At 40.8% G+C, this 21,420-nt stretch overlaps 1 protein-coding gene across 1 annotated transcript; it reads right to left on the bottom strand.

Moving 5' to 3' along the window:
* Positions 1-18,799, bottom strand: galnt17 (polypeptide N-acetylgalactosaminyltransferase 17). The gene is made up of 11 exons (XM_055028924.1): positions 17,832-18,799; positions 16,816-16,999; positions 12,837-13,003; positions 8,273-8,447; positions 7,165-7,362; positions 6,390-6,507; positions 5,811-5,996; positions 4,213-4,350; positions 3,431-3,526; positions 1,837-1,998; positions 1-685 (listed from the first exon to the last, which is right to left on the bottom strand). Exons 1-11 carry the CDS (start codon positions 18,070-18,072, stop codon positions 551-553), a joined length of 1,800 nt encoding a protein of 599 aa, XP_054884899.1. The 5' UTR covers positions 18,073-18,799; the 3' UTR covers positions 1-550.
* Between the last annotated feature and the right edge of the window lie 2,621 nt (positions 18,800-21,420).

A 21,420-nucleotide genomic window follows, 5' to 3' on the forward strand; every position in this document is an offset into this window, starting at 1 on the left:
GAGAGCCGCCCCTCCAGAGAGCCGCCCGTCCAGAGAGCCCCTCCAGAGAGCCGCCCCTCCAGAGAGCCGCCCCTCCAGAGAGCCGCTCGTCCAAACCGGTTTGAAACAGAAACACATGAAGTTTGCAGAAACGCACCGACATGAAGGTCGGCTCCAGAGCTTCTGCTCTTCCTGTCCAACATTTTTGGTTGATTGAGTCTCATGTCATGAACATCAAATCATGGTTCAGCAGTAACACACACACACACACACCCACACACACACACACACACACACACACACACACACACACACACACACACACACACACACACACCCACACACACAGAGGATTTATAACAACACATCAAGTCAAAATAAATCAGAGAATCAGTCCTCATGCTTAGTTTGTCATTCTGAATGTTCATTTTATAAAAAATAATTCACGATAATCTTCATGGCACCCAAAGTTTTGATAAAACGTTTCTGTTGAAGGTTTGCATCAGCGTCTCATTGGCTCGTTGTGACCAGCCTCAGCCAATCGCAGCCCAGGAAGCGGCGGCGCCGGCGGCTACGGCTTCATGGCGTTCTTGATGGTCCACCTCTGACCCGAGCAGGGCTGCAGGACCAGCAGGTGGCCAAAGTAAACGTTGGCCGGCACCACCTCCAGACAGCGACCCGTGGCCCGGTTTACGATGGAGTCGTTCTGCAGGACCAGAACCGGGGAGTCAGGATGATATCAAAGGGAACCGATCAAGTAAAATTCACTTTTTGCTTGTTTTCTTTTACTTCCGTTGTGATCTCTACTGCTTTCTAAAAATGTCCAAGTGGTCAGGCAGTTATTAGCTTAATTAATAAATAAGTAGTTCAGTCAGTTTCACCTGTAGTTTCAAGCATGAAGCATCCCGAGGGAAGAAACGCCTCTCCATGACATAATGAAAGATTATTTAACATTATCGTTGCCACTGAAACAAACTGTAGATATGCAGGTTACAATCAGAGGCCATTTTGAATAAAAAAGTCAATTCTTTGTCATTGATTTTTAAAAAACATTCTAATAATTACATATTGAGTTGCAATTAATTTTCATTCAAAAAGCTATTTATTAAAAAGGAATCCAAAATTCAGTTACTGGGGATATTATTATTATTATTACTTCAAAGAGGTGTGTCCCATGTTAAAAAGTCTATGATGCATAATTAGGATTTTGAATTAATATAATCACAGAGGGAACAACAGCAGGGAGTCTAAGGATTCTTCCTGAGCTCCAGCTGGAATCCGAGTCGGAAAAAAGCAAGAAAAATTCTGCTGAATTTAGATTTTCTGCAGGAGAAAATCCCATCATCACAATGGGTGGAAGATTTACATAGTTTTCTAAAACTTTGTTATTTTGATGGCCACAAGGCACAGAGGATTTAATGTGAAAACAGAATGACCTCTGACCTTTTAGAAAGGTAGTAAAGTAAATAATAAGAGAACAGGGATGCACTGCAGAAACACAAAATCCCAAAACAAGACGAAACTGAACCAAGAAATATGAGTTTGTTATAATAATTTGTTAATATTGATGAAAAAATACTATCAGATTATTTACGTATAGCAAGATAATTGCTATACATTTATATGACTGGTTTGCATAAGACAGATATTAACGTCTGGAGTGAAGATGGGGGAGTTTTTATGGATGTTTACGACTATTGAGATGTCATTCGGTAAATAAAGTTGATTAAAAGTGTAAACTTTGCATTATTTAGTCATAAAGACCTTTTAATGAACCACCTGAAACAACAACTATTAGGGAAGCTGTACGCAGCTTCAGGTTTTGGTTTCCGGTTCAGACTCTTGCTTCCTGCTCACCTGGGAGAAGCTCCAGGTCTTCTGCTTGGCGTTGGTCACCTTGTCACAGTTCAGGAGTTGTGGGAAGCTGCTGATCGGGTCGTCCACCACGCAGCGGGTGTCGTCTCCGGTGCTGCCCAGCGGACCCAGGAACAGCTGACCCTCTTTGGTGTAGCGTCCCAACTGAGTGAAGACGAGAACAAACTGTCACAAAGAGGTGAAAATCAAGTCCCAATGACGAAACTTTTTCAAAATGTGAGACGTTCTGGATCGTGACTTTTTCTGACAGGAACTTCCTGTCATCATTCAGGCTGATTTTAGTTGCTTTCAGCAAAATGGGGTGTTGTTGTTCCAGGATGATGAGAAACTAAACAAATCTTTGTTTTTCACTGGCTTGAACTGAGTTTCCTGTTAATTAGTTTTATCAGCTCAATCTGTTCCAGAGAAACGGTTAAAATTCGAAACCTGACGGTGCAAACAGCGAAACATCAAAGGAGAGAAAGTCAAGCTGCTGTTTACGCCTGAATAACTTTGAATTTCTCCATCTGAAACAAAGAAACTGAAGTTTTCACTTAAACTTACTGCAAAACGTTTTGAAATACAGTTTTCTTAAAATGATTTTGGTGACATTTTGGCCTTTTTTTACTTTATAATCCAACCGGATTACATGTGTAATTCACGTTTCCAGGATCTATTTTTATGCCACTACAACAAAAAAAATCATATATTTATTTCTGTTTATGTCTTGTTCTCTGTCTGCTGTCTGTTTTGTTCCTGCTTTTTTTTTTATTTGAAAGAAAAACAGGAATTGAAAACAATCTTCGACCACAATAACTGCGTTTTCTGTTTTAGATTTCATCTTCATCTGAGAAGTTTCCCAACTCCTCCATTAAACAGATCCCTTCATGCATTCAGGACCAAATCTTCTGGGAAAAAATAAACCTTTTTTACTGCATTAGTCCTAAAAAAAACCCTGCATGAATAAATAAATTGCAAAACGAAATGAGGCTTAGCCAAACTCAAATGATCCTTTGAATCTGTTGATCTTTGCACATTTCGGAGCCGCCCTGAGCACCTGCTTGTGGCGACAGCTGGATGCCTGCAGACTGAAGCAGCTCATGAGCTGACAGCTGCTGACTCAGCACAAAAAAAAACAAAAAGTGACAGACAAACATTTTCCCTCTGACAGCAAAACTCAACCCAACTCAGCTTGTTAGACAAACACAGGGGAACATTGGTGAACTGTAAAACCAGCTGACCAAATGGGCTGGAATTCAGCTTAGGTTGCTAGGTGACGAGCAGAGTTCCGCAGGGGTTGCTAGGTAACGAGCAGAGTTCCGCAGGGGTTGCTAGGTAACGAGCAGAGTTCCGCAGGGGTTGCTAGGTGACGATACATTCTGAAGGTTTTTGAAATGGCTCATTTTCTGATATCAAAAAAACAAAAAAACTTATTGTTAAATAAACACCAAGGTGGTTTTTTTAAGCGCTTACGTTGTTTTTAGAAACAGTAGAAACTCAAAATAGAAATACAAAAATGTGAATTTTGAATAGTACTTAAAGAGACACAAACCATGTATTTATTTGTTTGGTTTTTTTAAAGCACACAGTGTTTTACCTGAGGACCCCAGCCATGGCAGGGGTGAAGGGTGGCTGTGTGGTTTTCCTTCATACCCTGATCCATACACAGGTGGCTCACTTTGGAGTTACGGATCTGAGGGAAGATAAAAATAAAAATAACATGTAAACTATCAGCCAATCACTACAGCTTTCTGAGAAAAAGAAATCTGATTTTTCAGTTTCATCATTAAGCTTTAAATGCACATTTCTACTTTTCCAATCAGGGGTTTTGTTTTTCTTCGGTGGCTTCAGATGTACAACCTTTGACCCCCATGCCAGTTCAATTGATGACCCAAAAACTGTCTTCAGGTAAGATTAGCAATACTTCAACACAATTATACTGAAGTAAAAAGTATCTGTCCAAGAAATTACTCAAGCAAGAGTAAAAAAAGTATTTGGTAAAAAGTCGACCCAAGAACTGAGCAGCTTGTCAAACTAGCAATCATTTAATACTTAAGAAGTGCTTCATCAGATGGGACAAAATATAAAGTTAAGTGGAAATTTTGGTATTTCAAGGACCAAAAAGACAATAATTCATGACAAACAATAACAGTCTGGAAAAATTTTTCAAATCTGTTTCTTTCAGTGAAAAACTTTAACAAAAATTGCAGGTCTTTGTTAAAACATGTTTGATTTTCATTCAGTGGGTCAAAAATCCAGAAATTTTACTCAAGTGAGAGTAGAAATTCTTCATAATAAAATTATTCAAAGTGCAGTATAGTAAAAAAATACTCCTAGAAAAACAATTTTCTAAATGTAACTATTTACCAGCCAACTCACCTCACCGTAGAACACCGTGTTGTTGTACCTCCTCATTTCCGGGTAAACGTTGTCCAGGTACCACTGGAAGCTCTTGCACTGCAGATTCTTCCTCAGGGCCGCCCTCTGAGAAACGTCACCGTAGTCGATGCCGTGGTTCTGCAAAACACAAAACGCTGGTACAATCCTGCCGGCATAAGGTGAAATACTGACACGACTCCCCCGTCCTCGCGATTTGAACCGTGCGGCTTTTCAATGGATTTTTCTTCAACCACCAGGGGGCGCTCTTTAGCAGGAAGTGAATCATTGGAGGTCAAAATTGGAAATCAAAGAAGAAAGTGCTAATTTTCATGTAGAACAAGCACATGCGAGCATCATGGAAACAACACGAAGGAAAAACTGGCACTTTTAAGTTTAAGGTAATCGATCTGCTGCACATAAACTCATCGTGAACAGATCCACGGTGACGCAGGCATGCTTTAGAAATCAGTGCATGAAAGCTAATTAGCTACGTGCTAACTAGTGATGCTGCTGTGATCGCTGCACTTAATTAGCACAAACAGGGCGGTAAGATGTCTGCAGTGTCTTACACCTAATTAATTTTCAAAAACACATTTTTTGTACATCCCTGGTTGTAAATATATAAATTTCTGCTGAGGATTTGAGAAATAATGAAGCACATAAGCAGCTTCATTATGTTGTGTTATTAACACTAATTATTCAGAGGATTTGGTACGAGTAAATAAAATAATAGCACTTTGCGTTAAATAAACAAACTTTTGTTTATTTTAATGTCTTAATTGATGCAAATGATTGGAATAAAACAAGTAAGGGGGAAAAAAGTTTAAGCTAAACTTAAATGGAAAATAGACAAAATATTTTATAAATATCATCGGTTTTAACTTTCAGTCCATTGGGAGTCTGTCAGATTGATGCAGTTCAGATAGAGCTCTTCCCAAACATTTTATCCTGATAGTCAAACAATGCAGTGTTCATTACCCTGAAGGCAAACTCTGACACTAAACTCGTTATTTAGGAATATTTAAACACATTTCAAACACTTTTCTTTAAAGTAAAGATCTTATTATTCTAAAATTTCATGCCACTCCATTTTTTATTGACACCATCCTCCTATCACTTCCTGTCACACTTCCTGTTGTCTTCTTCTTTTCCTACAGTAGCAACATCCGGTTGAAGCGTATAAACAGCTGCATCAGCGATAAATGAAGCTATGATGCCATAAAAACTGTTTTCCAGAATGCAGTCATTTCCATACAAAACAAACAATTTCTTCCTATCACCAAAACTTTATATAAAAAACAAGAATTATTTTCAAAATTGCCGTTTCCATTACACACATTTATTTTCAAAATGTAAAATTTTAAGCTAAATGGAAAATTCTTTAGAGATTTTTATATTGTTTCTGTCATGCGGGGCTTGTTACAGCGCCCCCACAGGTGAGGAGGGGAACGGTTTCTCAAAGGGTTTGATTCAGTTTTGATCCCCAGTCAAACCGAGTCTACTGGACTGTCAGGTGTGAAAGCACCGTGAGATAGTTGGTGTCTGATATTTAAGGTCCAACTGGCAGCGATAACAAGCTGAGCATCACGGTTCCTCACCTCCATGGGGATGTTCCAGGCCAGGTACACATTGGATTTGTATTCGTCCATCCAGACCTCTGCCACACGCAGAGCGTTGCGCCGGGTGTGGAACGCGATGTTGCTGTGGTAAGGTTTCTTCATTCGAGCAATGTGAGCCACTCTGGAGCAAGGCAGCACCTCCATGCTTCCGCCGCAGAGCCAAACCTGCAGGCAAAACGTTCCACAACATGGGCTGGTAAAAATAATTAGACAAAATGTATCAATGAAGGTGGTTTGGATTTATATTTTACCTCTGATGCTAAGAATTCGCTAAATTTGCTTTTCCGCTGCAGAATTGTATAAAATTCAGTTTAAAATAATCCAACATGACAGATTTTTAAATCAGTGTGCAGAAGCAAACTCCCAAAGCTTCCTGCTTCCTGTGACCTATTTATCTTTCTGGGCCTGCTGTCGGCGGCACACAGAGGACCGCTCCTCCCGGAGACTTAATGGGGCCTCATTTATCAGCGACGCCACGCTACGGCGGCCACTGCTCCATTTCAACCTGCGGGCGCAAAGAGTGCTCAAGAACAAAAGGAAAGTGGGTGACACACAAACCCTGATGCCCAGCTCGATGTTCTCCCCTCCGTAGACGTCCATGCCCGAGTCCAGCAGGCCGAGTTCCCCAAAGTAGTCCCGGTTGGCCACGAAGGAGCAGCCAATCATGGCAGGAGTCCTGCAGCAGAAGAATGTCAGCGATAAAGACGCTTTGGACAACCTGTTGAGTTAACAAGCTTTTGCAATCATCACTGCAAAAACACAAAACCTCACCAAGTATTTTTGGTCTCGTTTTCGAGCAAACATTTCAGATTATCTCACTTGTAACCAGGGGAAAATGTCTTGTTACAAGTTAAATGATATTCCAGAGGAACTAAAACGTTTCCATCAGTATTTAAGCTGCAGATTGTTGCAGAAAGTGAAGAAGACACATCTCTGCATCAACACAAAACCTTTTAGCTTTAGTTTCTAGAGAAAATGTATCAGTTCACTTGAAATAAGACAAAACTATCATACAAGCAAGAAATATCTTCTTGTTTTGAGCCAGTAACTCCTTAATTTTGATGCAAACGTTCTGGATCCACCAGAAGATTATTTCACTTATGGGAAAATGTTCTAAGTGAATCAGCCAGTGGAACAAAGACGTTTTCATCAACATTAAGGATTTATTGACTCAGTACAAGCTCCCACATCATTTCATATTATATTTCTAGTTTTCGGGTGCCCGCCCCTTTCTGATGCCGCCCTGGACGACCGCCCACATGAAGAGCTGCCACAGTGTGGACGTGTATTAAAAGCTTTTCTTTCCCCAGTATTTAGGGTGAGTGTTTCTTGCCTGATGGGTGCCGACATGTCCCCCTCGTCCCACCACTGCTTGGGCGGGTTGATGTACATGCACCACAGTTCCCAGTTGTAGCCGTGGCCCGAGTTCTCGTAGCGCTCCACCTCGAAGGTGTCGTGCTTGATGTTGTCGATGGACGGCAGGATGATCCTCTTGTGGTCCTCTTTGATTCTGGCCAGCACCGGCTCGGCCCTGACCGCAACGCAAACAATGAAAAAACCCTCAAAGTTTCTCAACTTCTCACAAATTTTAATCAGGGAGTATTATGCTTTGTCTTAATGAATCCGTCTAATTATCTTGGCTTCTGCTCTGGAACACTAATCCTCTGAGTGCTAATTAAATTTATCCCATCTCAGAATCTGATAAGAACGGCTGGATTAAATCCTCTCATGCAGCTGGAGGCTCCATTCGTTCCTGACCATATAGCTGCAAATTTATTGATACTGGACGCTTTAATCAGTGACCAACAATAGCAATGACACAAACGCGACAAACGGTGGAAATTTACACCTGAAGGTCGGAAAGCGTTAGTTCATATCATCGTTTCATTTCCTCCTAAATGTTTATGTAAAAAATATCAAAACAGGAAATAGAAAAAAGATGATTTTCTGCACCAGACATGGAAAGTACGGTTACTTTAAATACAAGTTAGCATGTTTATTTAAACAAACTTTATAGTTTCTATTTGCACTATTTTTAGTTTTTCTACCAAAAACTGGATGATACAAAAAAAAACTTCAGTCTGATGTTTTGGTTTCAACTAAATTATTTTTTGATTTAGTTGATTTAGTTAACAACTTAATACTTCCTAAAAAATCATTTGAATTGTTTCTGTTGTTTTGTTTATTTATTTAAAATGTCTTTCAGTCACAGTGTTAAATGTTCCATTATTTATATTACTTGAAAATGGCCTCAAAACAACAATATTATTAACTTTAACTGTTTTTTTATTTTTTATTTTGTCATTTCTATTGTAGCCAATCCTACGATGTTTTAACAGGCGCTCACATTGTTGTTTTGCTCCCTGAATCTCTGCGCAGGTTAACATTTGTTTGTCTGTTGAAGAAATGTAAAATATCATGAGAGAAAAGATGATGCGCACCACGATGGCGTAAACTCCACATGGGCATCAAAGAACCCGGTCACTTCGGCCGTCGCCACCTTCCAGCCCTCGATTCTGGCCCGGATCAGTCCTTCTCTCTTCTGGTTTCTGACGATCTTGACCAGCCCAGGGTAGCGCTTGTTCACGTAATCCTCCAGCGGCGCCTTCAGCTGCTCTGCAGACCAAACATGAACAGAAAACATGAACAATAAATCCACTCTGCAATAGATCAAATAAATAATCAAACTGCATTCAAACAGTTTTTATAGCTTTCCTTCCAGGGGCTGATAATAAGCACCTTCAAGTCACTCTTCAAAACGGGAATAACAAGAGAACCTTCAGGAAATACAGATGTTTGCTGATCATACGACAGACAAAGACTATGAGAAATTAGATCCTTACACAAAACCTCACCAAGTATTTCTGTGCAATATCTTAAAATAAGACAAACTAAATTAAAAGGAACTTTTTAGTAATATATTGTATAAACAGCTTGTTTAAACTCAGTAGTTCCTTAATATTAATGAAAAAATGCTAATTGCAATGGCAAAATGTTTAACTTATAAAACTCACTGACTGTTTGAAAATATTTAGTCCTCAAACTGAAGCTTTCTGCACATTTTAGTGTCGCTGCCTTCAACATTTATTTCTTTTAAACCTTTTGGACGTCTTTACGAATGATTGCAGGCGCTGCTAAACGTTCCCATGTCTGACCTCGTCACGTTTCAGAGAAAATGCAGAATAATTTACTCTGGACATTGAGACTTTCAGTTCCAGACAGATTAATGGAAAGCAGAGCATGAAGGACACAGACTTAGGAAATTAAGCCGATCCCAGCAGAGGAATCCGACATGCACACTGTAACCTGATTACAGTTAAACAGCAAAGCTCTGGGTTGCACTTCGCCCTGAAGAAACACTGAATCAGTTTACATCCTCGCTGCAGCCTGAAGTTAACCAGAAGTTGTTTTTCTTCTTAATGCGACCCGGATTCAGGACAGTCTGAAGAACCAAATCCGATACGTATCTGATCCTTTTCAACGTTTTCATTCTCCTGACCTGAACGTCACTATTCTGCGTCCTGCGAAATAAAAAAGAGGAAACCGTCAAATCCAGATGACAGGGGAAAACATCCAACAGGAAACAGTGGGTTTTGTTTTCAAGAGGAGACTGTAAAACATCGTTTGTTATAAATATTCTGTTGAGAGAAGCAAATTATGTGTAAAATAAATTACAGTTAAATAAACAAGATATTTTGGACAAAAATTCTACTTCTGAATATTTTTAAGAAAACAAAATCGATAGAAAGGATATAAGTTTTATTTATTTTATTTGATGGGAGAAAATACATACAGTATTTGTAGCGTCCCGATCTACACTCCATTCCAGTAGATGGCGGTAATGCGCATCAGTGCGTTGCTTGTCAAACGCCATAAAAACACGAAGAATAAAAACCAACAGGCTGTAATGAGGATTAAGTTGTTTTCGTGTTGCTCTGGTTCGATTACAGCGTTAGACTCATAAGCTAAGCTACATGTTAGCATCCACCGAATTCTTCTTCTTCTACGTTTTTGCGGCGGTTAGCAAAACACTGAGTGCTGTCTCCACTGCGCATGCGCGGCAATTTCAGCTCGTTTGCAGTTCACACTGGAGAACACATCCAAGTTGCACATATTTGGAAATATTGAAGATCGAAATGCTTTAGATTTGTTTGGAAATCAGCAAAATTCGCCAGGAGATCATTTATTTTCCCCTGATCAGGTCCTGATTTAGTAAGAAACAAACACACAAAAAGAGAAGGCTTCAAATTTGGAAAAATGAATTTCACAACACGACCCTGGCGCGCAGCGGAGCAGAAAGATGACTCAAATCTGCTCCATGGTTCCCGCGGTGCTTTTCTTAAGCTCCAGCAGAAACCAAACAACACCGAAGGGAGTCTGCAGCTCCACCTTTGATCCATGAATTAACTCATCAGCCGTTTCCCTCCGGAGCAAAACCTCCGCTTTCTTCATGACACACACCAACACACACCAACACACACACCCACACACACACCAACACACACACCAACACACACACAGCAACACACACCCACACACACACCAACACACACACCAACACACACACCACAACACACACACAGCAACACACACCAACACACACACCAACACACACACCAACACACACACCCACACACACACCAACACACACACAGCAACACACACCAACACACACCACAACACACACACAGCAACACACACCAACACACACCAACACACACACCACAACACACACACAGCAACACACACACCACAACACACACACACCAACACACACACCCCACCCCCCACACACACACCAACACACACACACCACCAACACACACCCCCACACACACACACAAACCACACACACCAACACACACACCAACACACACACCACAACACACACCAACACACACACACACCAACACACACACCAACACACACACACACACACACCAACACACACACTTCCATATTCCCCCCAAAACAAAAACACATTTCTCATTCCCTCTGTGTTTCTCTTTGCTCTTGATCACAAGGTAATTTCCCATCCTGTGTTGTTGTTGTTCTCTCTATTTCTCACACACACACACACACACGCATACACACGCGCACACACACACACACACACACACACACACACACACAAGCATACACACGCGCACACACACACACACACACACACACACACACACACAAGCATACACACGCGCACACACACACACACACACACACACACACACACACACACCATGCAAATGAGGCTAAAGTGGAAGTTGCAAATTATTCTTCACTGCAGAAACACAGAATCTCACCAAGTGTTTCTGGTCTAAATATGTTTGTCCTCTTGAAATAAGATAAACTCATTTACAAGTAACTTTTTAGCAAGAAATAATTATTTTAAGCAAATAATTCCTTAATAATGATTTTAAAAAAAGTCTTGCTATAAGTAAAATAATCTGCCAAAAGAACTAGAACGTTTTTATGAATATTAAGCAATTACTTAAAACAAGCTTTTATATATTGTTAAAAAGTTACTTTTAAGTTAGTTTATCTTATTTCAAGTGTACTAAGATATTTGCTAGAAACTAGACCAGAAATACTTTGCAGTGTGAGTTCAGTTAGAGACAGTTAATCCTCTCTTATGCAGGATTATATTTATTTTAATCACTCGACTGTGTGCTAATATTCACCAAACATGTATTTTTTTCTACTGTTTTGTTGCCAGCGCCACAGATATCATATCTGTATTTGGTGGTTTCTTCACCTCAACCATGCAAATGTGCACCAGACTCTGTCGATATGAAAAAATCTGACATCGCTTCAGTTTAGTTGATTTCACTTTAAAAATAGTCACAGGTTGCTGAGCAGACAAGGGTAGAAACCGTTTGTCCTTACAATGTTTACATATAAAATTATGTTGTATTAATGCTGCTTTCTGTTTTGGGTTAGTTGTCAGCTGGCAGCCATTTTGTTTTGCCCATACAGTTTAGCTAAACCAGTATTTAAATCCCCTAATGAGTCATTTCAGGGGAGGTCAGTCTGTCGTATGTCAGCAGTTTGCTTTGACTCTTTTAATGCCGATCTAATTATTACATTAATCGTTGTTGTTACTTTGGGGTAAATGAAAAAAAACACTTTTTTAAATGTTGTGTCTTTTGTCCTGTTTTTGTCCTGACAGGAAAACAGTTTCAGCGGCTCTGCTCAGCGCTCCCGACTCCCATCACGGCGCCCGGGTCGGGTCAGTGACGTCGCTGCAGAGGGACAACAGGAACCATTTGGGACGTGGCCAAGCCCCAGGTTAAACTCGGGACGGATCCCGACTGGCTTCATGGTTGAACCTCCTTGTTGGATTAGCTGAAAACATTGAAATGCCTGATTCTGTGACGGCCTCATGTTTGCTGGATTGCTCCCTCCATTTCTTCCGGATCCTGCAGTCGCTCTCCGACCTCATTTATCTCTCGGCCCCCCACCTCCTCCTCCTCTAATAGCCTGGCTTGTTCTCGCAGCTCTTCCATTATTTCCTCCTCTCCTCTTCTCTGACCTTCCCTCTTAATTTGCCTTTTGTCGTTTCCTTCAGCTCTCTTCACTCTGTGACCTTTCCTTTCTTGCACTTCCATCCCATTTCTCAGACGCCTCTCCGTCTTTCTGGTCTCTTTGTCCTGCCGTTTGCTCTGAACCGTTCTCATCTCAGAAAGCCCAGATGAACAAGACGGGGACGTTTCCCCTGTGACCTGCCACTGGTCGCTCTGTCTATCTGCCTGCCTGTCTGTCTGCCGGAGAAAGACATGGACGCCATCAGTCACCGCGCCCAACGCTCCTCTTCACACAAACCTACAGCTCATTTTTCCAGACACCAAAAATAATAACTTATTGCCAAAAAACGAGTTTGATGGGGTTTTTCTTAGACACCTGGATTGTTTTTAGAAACAGTAGGAACCCAAACAGAAGTACAAAAATGTGAATTTCTCACAATCCCTCCCCATTTGAACTCAGCCTTGATGCGAGGCTCTTACTGACCGTCGTCGCTGTTGTCGTCCACCAGGATGATCTCTTTGAGCAGGTGAGCCGGCGTGTGGTTGACGGCCGAGTGGACGGAGCGCAGGATGACCGACAGCGCCTCGTTGACGAAGATGAAGATGAGGGAGATCTGAGGCAGGTCTCGGGGGTAGCTGACTTTCCTACATCTGCAGGAAGAAAAGCAAATATTAGCTAAATTTAATGCAAACCAAATATTCTGCACATAACCATCCTTCACCGCTGCTTTAGAGCACCAAGGAAGGAAAAACATGCAGCTTTCTGCAGGCCTGATCACATGTTCTCTGTGTGTGTGCGTGTGTGTGTGTGTGTGGGTGTGTGTGTGTGTGTGTGCGTGTGTGTGTGTGTGTGTGTGTGTGTGTGTGTGCTGCTGACAGGAGGCTTATTTTCACCTCTGCTCGAACAGCTCTAATGAAGCGCAAAGAGGAAGAGCTCTAAGTTTAGCTCTCATGTAGGCGGCGGCTACGACTTCCTTCACGTTCCTCTTTAATCAATAACGGTGTGAGATAAAAAGATAAATGGAAGTAAATGATAAATAATAAATCCAAGGTTTTCAACTGAATGAATGACTGACCTTCATTGTGACTTTAGTCAGAGATTTTTAAACCATAACATGATCGATCCTGGGGTTTTTATGATGACGAAGTTGCTCTGATGCTCCTTAAAGCTGCAGTAAATTACTTTCATAAATTATTTTTTATGCATATTTCTTAAAACTGTCACTAAGAGTTGACAATATAAACTTACACAAATCTGTGTCAAAATCAGGCCGTTGTAACAGTGACCAAAGACAAACCAGATCCTGTTACTCACTTCAAAATAAGAGACTTCCTCTCTCAAAAATCAATCATGCTTTAATTAATGAATTACTTAATCATTAATTATGAACAATCTAGTTAGTAATTATGTAAATTACATTTGACATGTAACTGTAAATAAGTCACAACTATGTTTAATTTGGTTTAAAAGCCATTTTTTATACCTTTATATCTTTGGTAAAGACAGATTAAAACATCTTATCTTTATTATTATTACCTTTTGTTCTTTTGAAAAATTGTTTCAAGACCAGCATGATGAAGCGCCGACGCATCAGGATGCAGATTAATTCAAGAGTTTTCCTGTCAGTTTATTGAAGGAGTCAAAAACCAACTTTCTTTTCTGCTTTTCTTTCTGACGTCACATTTCTGTTCACATAGTAATTATACCTCGTCTTTTAATTAACTACTTAATTAATCATTAAAATAAATGTAATTCCTACTAGTTATTGGTTTAATAAGCATATAGATGGAATGATTCCTCTTTTCCAAATTAAATTAAATAAACTTCCATTTCAGTCAATTGAAGGTCTAAGAATTAAGAGATTTATCCGTCGGACTAATAATTAATGGACTTACAACAAAACAAAATATTTAATGAGACTAATACGATTATTGATGTGTTATTACCATTATTTATTTCTTAGGAGAAATCTTATAGCAATAGCAAACATGAAAGGTCCTCGAAGCAAATTGAAAACATTCATAAAGTTCTTAAACACGCGTCAAAAATGGGTTTTTTAATAAAAATATAAACTTTAAAAAGGAGGGGGAAAAAAGCACAAAAATTTAATCCACTCCTACAACTTTATCCACTTCCACGGGAAAAGTTCTAGTTTCTAAATAGAAAAAAATAAAATATCAAAGAACATTTTTACCGCCTCAAACTGCAAAACACATTTTTTCTCAGCAGCAGCAGCTTTGATCTAATTGTGAAAAGCTGAACATCAGACGGGAGTTAAAAGGGAATAATCAAAGCTCCAGTCGCAGAACTGGAAACTGCTAAATCTAAAGAGGGGAAGTGAATCGAGTTCGTGTGAAACTGAGGAATTATTTTCTGAATCAACACTTTAAAATTAACATCAACCTGGAGAACTCCTTATAATGTGATATATACTGATATTATTAATATTCCTGCTGTGGGAAAACATCTTAACAACCACACAATCTGCACAACTACAACTCAAATATGAGAGCAACCGTTTCCACAAATCCACTTACCTCTGCATGCCAAATGCTTAAAGATGACCTACTATGCTTACTTTATTCTTAGAAAATGAGATTTTAATCAGTCAATTGAGCTTCTAAATATAAAAATAGCAGATTATTCCAGTTAAAACAAGACAGTTTCCCAATAAGTGAATTGGTACTTTTTAATCAATATTAAGGAATTATGGATCTAAAACAAACTCAAACATTGTGTTGAAAAGTTACTTATAGGTTAGTTTATTTAAGCAAATATGTTAAAACTGTTTCTGCAGTAGAAACTGCTGAATGATCAGAGCAAGCAGCAACAGCAGAGCAGCATGAATGGTTTCAAATGTGAGTGAGAACTTGTCACTTCACAAGTACAGTCTCTGAATACCGCGTCAGTGATCGTCCTTTCTGATTCCCTCAGCGCTGCAGATGGATGCGAGCGGCTTCACATCTGCAGACTTAAACAAATTAATGCAAGAGACGCTGCATTACTTTCCTCGCCTTTGCTTGGTGTTTCACCACCACCTCCTGCTCTGCAGAGTAAAAGGAGCCTGAATGAAACGCAGCGAGGCTCATCAGGCTCCAGCTGACATCCTGCTGCTGCTTCCAGGTTGCAGGCATCACAGCCAGACTCGCTCTTTTCCCAGCACCCTGGAGACTCCCTGCGGTGACAAGTTACAACGTTTTCCACGCTCTGCGAAACGGGGGAAAAAAGCCCACATAATCATGCGGCTGGTGGCAGCAAAGAGCAAAGGATTGTTGTTGGTCGCGACTTTTAATTTGCTCACCTACACAGAAAACTGGGTCGGGAAAATGTTCCCAAAAGAAGAACATTTGCAACGTGAATAAAGATGAAATATTCAGACTTCGTCTCCTTAGAGATCCTATTTCTACACTTTTGTCATCATCAAACTAATTTTAATACAAATAAATCTGAGTAAATACAAAAAGAAATGTTTTCAAATCATGATTTATCTCTTTGAGTGGAAAAATATATTGAAATAAAATAAGGAAAATACAAATAATTTCCCCTTTTAACAGTTCCTTAAAGCGTTCTGTTCCCACATCAAAAACAAACCTGGAGTTTTGATTTGATTTTTTTCATGCATATTTGAGAAATCCTTTAATCTCCATGGCAACCATTGAGTTGAGCAAAACATCTGGGTGGACTTAGCCCCGCCTTCCAGACGCAGCTCCTTCTCAGAGCTTCCAATTCCCCACTGAGCTCCTTCAGACTAGCCGGCAGCGATTAGCAAACAGCTGCTAAGCTCATTATAGGAGCTGCTTCTCAGTTAAGTGCCCATAAAAACGTTGTTAAAGGGTTAATAGAGGAGCCATATTGTGATGCCTTCCTGAAGGCGGAGCTTCAGAAAGAGCAGGAGCTTCTTAAAGAGGCAGTGGCCTAATTTCAAGCAATCACTTTGCAAAGTCAAATTTCTTCTAAGTTATGTTTGATATAGTTGGATAGTAACTACTCACTTACATTTACTTGAGAAACCTTTTTTTAAAAAGTACTTTTAGGAGTATTTTACTACACTGCACTTTGACTAATTTTATTTTTGAAGTATTTCTTCTCTTACTTGAGTAAAATTTCTGGATTTTCTGGATAAAAAATGTTTTAACCAAAGATTGACTTACATATTTATATGAAGAAGTGGGAATCATCTAGTATCTATTTTCTTTTGCTGAAATAATGAACTTCTTGCAACTGAAGTTTTCCATGTGAATTATTGAAAGTTTTAATTGGATTTTCTTTGCAGAGCCGAAAAAGTTCCAAGTGCATCTATTCTCAGCGAGTCGAGTTTCCATTTATTTATGGAAATAGATGTCGCTTCTGAATTATTAAAACTTGTTGTTATGTTGGCACAGCTGAAAGCGGCAAATAATTATGTGTAATCTGTGATCTGACGTTAGAAGGCCTTGGAAGTTGAGGGGTATTTTTGACTGACTTGTTGGGCCGGTGGTCCGGGATGGTCCGGTCCAGAGAGATCCGGTCGCTCAGGTAGGCGTTGTAGCCGTACTTCTCCTTCAGGTACTTGGCGTCGTTCTCCTCCAGCGGGGAAAGCGTGGCGGCCAGGCCGCCCTTCCCGCGGCCGCCGAAGCCCTCGATCAGGCCCAGGGACTTGGACAGACCTGTTGGACCGAGGCGAAAGTTCAAAGGTTACAAACTGCGTCACGAAACGTTAGCATGAACAGAGTCACAGAAATTTGCTTTAGTGGTGAGAAGAAAAGCCTTTGTCTTTGTTTGTAGAGGAAGGAGAAAACTGGTTAGATGAGAGCAAAATCAAACTTTCTGATCACAACAAAACGTTAAATGTAGAGAAAAAACTGAAACTGTGACCCTACAGTGAAACACGGTGGTGGCAGCATCATGCTATGGGAATGTGTAGCAACAGAAGCTTGGAAGTTGAGAAACTTAAGCACTTTCAAGCACTTTTCATTTAACCACTTTAGCCTTTTTCACACAATATTTTAAATACATAAGATGCAAAAAGGAAATAATTAAATTCGTTTTTGGAAAAGGAAACAAATATTTTTTTCCTAAAATGCAAAAAATAGATCATTTCTAGAAAATATAAAACTATAATTAAAAATGTACCGACTACTGATCGGTTGATTATTTTCTGGGTTAATAATCTGATATTAAAAGGTTCTTAGTAGCTCGTTTTTTACAGAATTTGAATCAGGTGAAGCTAAATCTGCGACTTTATGAGTATTTACCTACAAACAATTTACTTTTTAATCTAAAAATGCAAAAATATATTTATTTTTAGTGCAGTTCTTTTATCAAATGTCCCTTTTAGAGTCTAAATACTTCAGTTAAGGGTTAACCAAGCACTAAATTAGCAGGTGATTATTTTAATAGTCGATTAATCAAGATTATTTAGATTAATCGTTTCAGAAAGTGAAAAAGAAAGCGAATTCATTTTACTGCCCAGGTGTTTTGTGGCATTGAGTTTGTTACCGTTCAGCTGCCGGTACACCACATCCTCCAGCGAGCTGAGCCTCTTCAGCAGCACCTCGTGGCTCACGCTGGGCCCCTGCGCCGTGCCGTTGGCCCGGGGCCGCCTCCCGTCAGCCGGAGCCTCCGGACCGGCCACCTGCACGCTGCGGGTGTTGCACTTGGCCCAGAAGGTCATGAACCCTGCGACCGCCAGCACGTTGAGCAGCAGTAACACCCTCCATCTTCTGAAGACAAAAGCCATGAAAAAGAGTTCGGGCGCCGGTCGGTTTTGGGTTTCAGGGCGGGCGGAAGGTCAGCTGATGCTCAGCGGAGATCTGGAGGCTGCGGAGACGTCTCACCGGGTGACATCAGCTGGACGGAAAGCCGCAGGGAAGCTTGAGCCGCCAGAGCCAGCAGTGCGCCGATGAGAGGACGATGTATCCGCCGCTTCGCTGTCCGACTCCGGGGTTATTTTAGGCTGCATGTCGCTGCGCTGGAGCAATCCGGGGCGCCGTCCGCCGCCTCTCCGCTGAAAACCATCCTCTGAAGATGCGAGACAAAGACAGCGGCGTGTGCGGAGCGCAGAGAGCAGATGAATAATTTAGGAGGAAGGAAAAATATCCGCGCTTTCTTTCCTTCTGGGGTTCCTCTCCCTTCGGCGGTGATGCGACTGAGATGCTGACAGATGCGTCAGGGAAATCCTTCTGAAGGTCCAGCCAGCATCTCCTCCTCCTCCTCCTGCTCTTCCTCCTTCAGATGCGCGGATGTTGAGGCGCGATCTGCAGCAGCATCCTGAGAAATTCACCCCGGAAACCGGCAGCAGCCAAAGCAAGAGCCAGAAATGAAAGCGACCTTCTTTCTGTCTCCGTCTCCCCTCTCCTCACATTTTGTCCCTCCCGGCTCTCAGCGTCTTCCTGTTACTCCTCGCCCTCTGCTCGTTCATTTCCTCTGGACTCGATCCGGGGACGTTTCCCTTCGCAGCAGCAGGTCGGGGAGGGGCGAGGTGTCTGTTCAAATCACACTGAGAGAGAAAATACTGAAACTTAAACTCCAATATCGCAGATAATCTAAGCCAGGGGTCTTCAAAGTGAGGCTCGGGGGCCGTTTGCGTACACTGGGGTGATTTTTTGTGGCCTCTAAGTGTAAATGACCTTATTAGTAATTTGTGTTTCCTCATTTAAAAACGAGTATTTGTTAACATAAGAATTTATGCTTTTATTTTGAAAGGGTTTTAAACGGAAGTGTGGTGAAGTGTGACGCCAACGTTAGACAATTAACTGACAATTAACTGCTGGTCATCGCGCAGAAAGAGCGCTCAGGTTGGAGTGAAGCTAATAAAGGAGTGGTTCAGATTAGAGTGTAAACAGTCAGTTGGTTGGCGCTTGGTTGATGGGAACAAGGTGAGAGTTTTTAATATGTAAATATATATTTAGTTTTACTGTAAAATGTGTAATTTGCTTTGGTGTGACGGTTGCGTTATTATACGGCACTAATATTCGTTGATTAACCGTAATAGTTAATATGTTGCACTTTATGACAGGTTTAATTACAGAATGTAAGAAAATTGATTTATATGTTAAAGTAAAATGTGAAAACAACACTGTTTGAGTTATTAATGTATTTTATTTGTATGTTCTGTAGCTCTTACGGTGTGTTCACAAAAAAAAAAGGCATTAAATAAACGTTGTGAACCATCAGTTTGAGAGACCATCCATTCAACCGGGACGCTACAGTAAGAGCTTGACCCAAGAGGAGTAAGAGCTTCACCCAGAGCTAAGAAAAAGTTCAATCCACCCTCAGCACCGAAGTCCCAGCGAAAGCCACATTAAGGTTCCAGCTCCACGGCTCCAAACAACGTCTTCTGGGATTTGATGGTCAACTTTATCACCCTGTCTTCACCATGGAAACATCTGAAAAGGAAACAGAGTACATCGAGGACCTACCTGTCAACGAGGAAGAGGAGCCTTCATGCTCTGTTCGTCAAAGGAGGCCCACAGAAAAAATGCGAGCATATCAGGAGGAGGAAGCCCACAAAAAGGAAAAACGTCTGCTCAAAGTTTTTGATCAATGGAAAAGGCAAGTACGTACGACAAGAGAACAACTGAAAGGAGACATAACAAACAGTCAAATTGCTTCACTCCTGGACATCTTAGAAAAGGAAAGGGATAGTGTCATAAAGTTATATACAGAAATAAGGGAAATCATTACTCCCTGCAGTGACACTAGGCGACTTATAGATGCATGCGAAGCGGTCACTAATGACATTATCAAAGTTGCATATGAAAGACTCTCAGGGATAGATGATTATGACAGAGGAAAAGTGAAGGCACGTCTACGTGAACTTCTTACTCCAGACTATGCTCAATCCATTTACAGTTCTTCCATGACACACTCAAGTAAACGCTCAGCTGCCAGTAACTCAAACTCTGCAAGGTCAATAGCAGATGTAAAGAGAGCAGAGGCTGCAGCAGAGTTGGCAGCCAAGGAGGCAGAGTATGAATTGTTATTAGAAGAAGAAAAACAAAAAGAAAGGATTCAGCTCTTGGAGGAAAGGCAGAAAAGGGAACTAGAATCTCAAAAACGTGAGCTAGAGAGATTAAAAGCTGAAAAGGAGTTAAAGGCAGCACGAGCTAGATTAATAACTTATGACCAGGAGATAAAGAGGGAAAGTAGTGTTCATCTTGACTGTACTAGAGCACATCAGAAGGCTTCTGTAGTTTCTGCTCCCATTCAAGTCCCTAACAGCAACATTGTGTCCACCTCGTCTCCACAAGCAGATGTTCTTTATTTAGCCCAAGCATTACAGGATAGTATCACAATGAACAGACTGCCAATGCCTGAGCCCTCCACGTTCACAGGTGACCCAATAGAGTTCATCGAGTGGAAAGCTTCATTTGTTGCACTCATTGACAAAAAGAACATCTCACCTGCAGACAAGCTGCACTACTTAAAGAAATATGTAGGAGGTTCAGCTCGACAAACACTTGATGGCATCTTTTACAGAAATGACGGTGATGCCTACCATGATGCATGGGAACGCCTCAACCAAAGGTATGGACATCCATTTATTGTACAGAAAGCGTACAGACAAAGACTGGCAAATTGGCCAAAGATACAAACAAATGACTCTATAGGATTTAGAACATTTGCAGACTTCATTCAAACATGTCATGAAGCTATGCCACACATAGATGGGTTAAGCATTCTCAACGATTGTGAGGAGAATCAAAAACTTGTTCAAAAGTTACCGAACTGGGCAGCTGCAAGGTGGAATCGTCAAACTACTCAGTACATGAAAGAAAATGGGAAGTTTCCAAGTTTAAAACACTTACTGAGTTCATGTCTTCTGAAGCTGAGATTATGTGCAATCCAATCACATCTTTTCAGGCTCTCCACTCAACAGACTTCACCAAAATCACCAGTAAAGCTTATCAGAAAGAAAAAAGGCCCAACTCCAGTGTTCTCCATACACAGGTTTTAACAGAAACAGAAAGCTCAAAACAAAGGTCAAATATTAAACCACCATGCATGCTCTGTCAAGATAACGGACACAAGCTTCATAGTTGTCCTCAATTCAAAGGAAAATCACTTGAGGAACGAAGAAAATACA

The sequence above is a fragment of the Poeciliopsis prolifica genome, unplaced genomic scaffold, assembly GCF_027474105.1.
Source record: "Poeciliopsis prolifica strain line A6 unplaced genomic scaffold, Auburn_PproV2 SCAFFOLD004, whole genome shotgun sequence".
NCBI lineage: Eukaryota > Metazoa > Chordata > Actinopteri > Cyprinodontiformes > Poeciliidae > Poeciliopsis > Poeciliopsis prolifica.

Excerpts from the sequence above, each read along its gene's own strand:
- galnt17 (XM_055028924.1), bottom strand. The coding sequence starts at position 18,072 with ATGGCTTTTGTCTTCAGAAGATGGAGGGTGTTACTGCTGCTCAACGTG. Across the intron at positions 13,004-16,815 it reads CCGGACCACCGGCCCAACAA|ATGTAGGAAAGTCAGCTACC; the intron begins GTCAGTCAAAAA and ends TTCTTCCTGCAG. Across the intron at positions 5,997-6,389 it reads ACATCGAGCTGGGCATCAGG|GTTTGGCTCTGCGGCGGAAG; the intron begins GTTTGTGTGTCA and ends TTTTGCCTGCAG.